We start from the raw sequence: 1,849 nt of genomic DNA, 5'->3' as shown, positions 1-1,849 counted from the left end.
GATTGTGATGCTGTAATTCTGAGTGTTTTATGTGCTGCAGAACAGGAACCTGCTGTAAAACAGCAATTATGCTGAGTCAGGCTTGATTTTTAATAATCTTTTCCTGTTAAATAAATAAATCAAATGTGACCCCCCTCAATCCGGAGTGGACCGGTCTGGAAGCCGGAAGGGGCGGGGCTTGAAGCGTTTTAAAGGAACAGTAACAAAACGAGCTGCTTTGAGAGTGATGGGCACCGAATTCAATACTTTTTGATGTAAAGACCGAAATCTGTCGGTAGTACCGAGCATCTATTCATGTAACATCAAACTGTACCATGTTTCGGTACCTAAACGCATCATTGTGACCGGTTTGGCATAAGAGTGGTGAGTTTTCCATGCTTGTCCTGAACGCAGAATCACGCAAAAGTGTAATGACGTCAGCAGAAGCCGCTGGTTCAGACAGTAAACAGGGTTCAGTCTGAACGTAGCTTGAAAGTCTCGCAGCTCCTGGAGTAAAAATCGCTGAACAGACCACCACTGAATTATCTGGTGGAATAATTATCTTGTGAGCACGACGTTCACTTGCTCAAAGTAAATAAAGTACCTCCACTTTCTTTATTTCATCCTCCATTAAACAGAGACCAGCAGAGGAAAACAACAGAGGCACTTGCAAACAGTCGAAACGTGTCTGACCTGAAAGAGCACAACCAGCCAACTTGAAGTGTTGGGTGTGTTTTGGATGCTCAAAACGTAGCTTGAATAYCTTTTATTTATTTGAACTCAATCCTCTTTTGCTTATTTGATTTAAACTTATTTGCCTTCCATGGACCTCCATCACACAGTTTTTCTAGCGGGAAAATGACATCAACAGAAACCCTTGGAGTTGGATATTAATTTGCGCAATAGGACAAAACAGTTTTGTTGCTTTCAAGAGTTTCACTTTAAAGAAATTAGTTACAAACCGATGTTACAATACAAAGAGTTGGATGTTGTCTTGATATTTGTTAATGTTATATATTGACAAATAAGTTAAATAAAAAAAATAAAGTTTATTATTGAAAAAAACAACAAACACAAAATACCGAAAATTTGTAACGTTAAGTACCGGTACCGGTTCCCAGGTACAGGATATTGGTACCGAATCCATTCAAACGTCAAAGGTACCCATCCCTATTTGAGACACAGCAGGAAAGTGTTGAAAGAGGATCTGGTGAAGTTAGAATAAGGAGGAATTCAGAGCAAWGCTGTAGTTCCATTAAATAAAGACCCAACTGAAGGATTTCAAAGCATCATRTTTACTTTAAATCCAATGGTTTCTGCTCAAATCTTGGTCAGAAGTCTTGTATATCCTACACTACAGTGATGTATTTTCAAATATTTTCTACACAGGAGGCCTGCAGCCTGTATGATGCACACCTGACCTCCATTCAGGGACCGGATCAGTACGCCTTCCTGAGGAGACTCATTGTTGAAACCACAGGAACCAACACCACAACCTGGGTCGGAGGTACCAACTTACATGATGTGAGGATTTTGTGTTGGTTTTTGTTTTAGTAGCATACAAGTATACAACATAAGGAACTTGACAGTTAGAGAGATTTAGAGTTCTCTAAATGTTAAAACAGATCTGATGTTTGAACTCTAACAGCACGGTGAGTGGTCGTGGGTCGATGGTACCCCCTTCACCTTCACTAACTGGGGTCCAGGAGAACCAAACAATGCAGGTGGAAATGAGCACTGCATGGATATCAACCTGAGAGGTACAAAGACAACGTCTCTTTAAACAGACTGAGTTACATTTATGAGTCTTTTTAACTGAAACCATACATTAGAGGTTTTACCTGCTCAGTCTTCACACACAGGAACAATC

The 1,849-nt window shown here is 40.2% G+C and overlaps 1 protein-coding gene across 1 annotated transcript in view; it reads left to right on the top strand.

Annotated features, from left to right (window-relative positions):
- Positions 1-1,843, top strand: part of LOC106536988 (galactose-specific lectin nattectin) — a gene marked incomplete at its 5' end in the record, with an annotated part of 5,858 nt that extends 4,015 nt beyond the window's left edge. The window contains 2 exon segments of the mRNA XM_014034354.1: positions 1,369-1,503; positions 1,628-1,843. Coding sequence (XP_013889808.1) covers positions 1,369-1,503; positions 1,628-1,762 — 270 coding nt within the window.
- Between the last annotated feature and the right edge of the window lie 6 nt (positions 1,844-1,849).

This window comes from Austrofundulus limnaeus, unplaced genomic scaffold, assembly GCF_001266775.1.
Source record: "Austrofundulus limnaeus strain Quisiro unplaced genomic scaffold, Austrofundulus_limnaeus-1.0 Scaffold2069, whole genome shotgun sequence".
In the NCBI taxonomy this organism is placed as follows: domain Eukaryota; kingdom Metazoa; phylum Chordata; class Actinopteri; order Cyprinodontiformes; family Rivulidae; genus Austrofundulus; species Austrofundulus limnaeus.
This window is presented reverse-complemented; position numbering and strand designations above follow the sequence as displayed.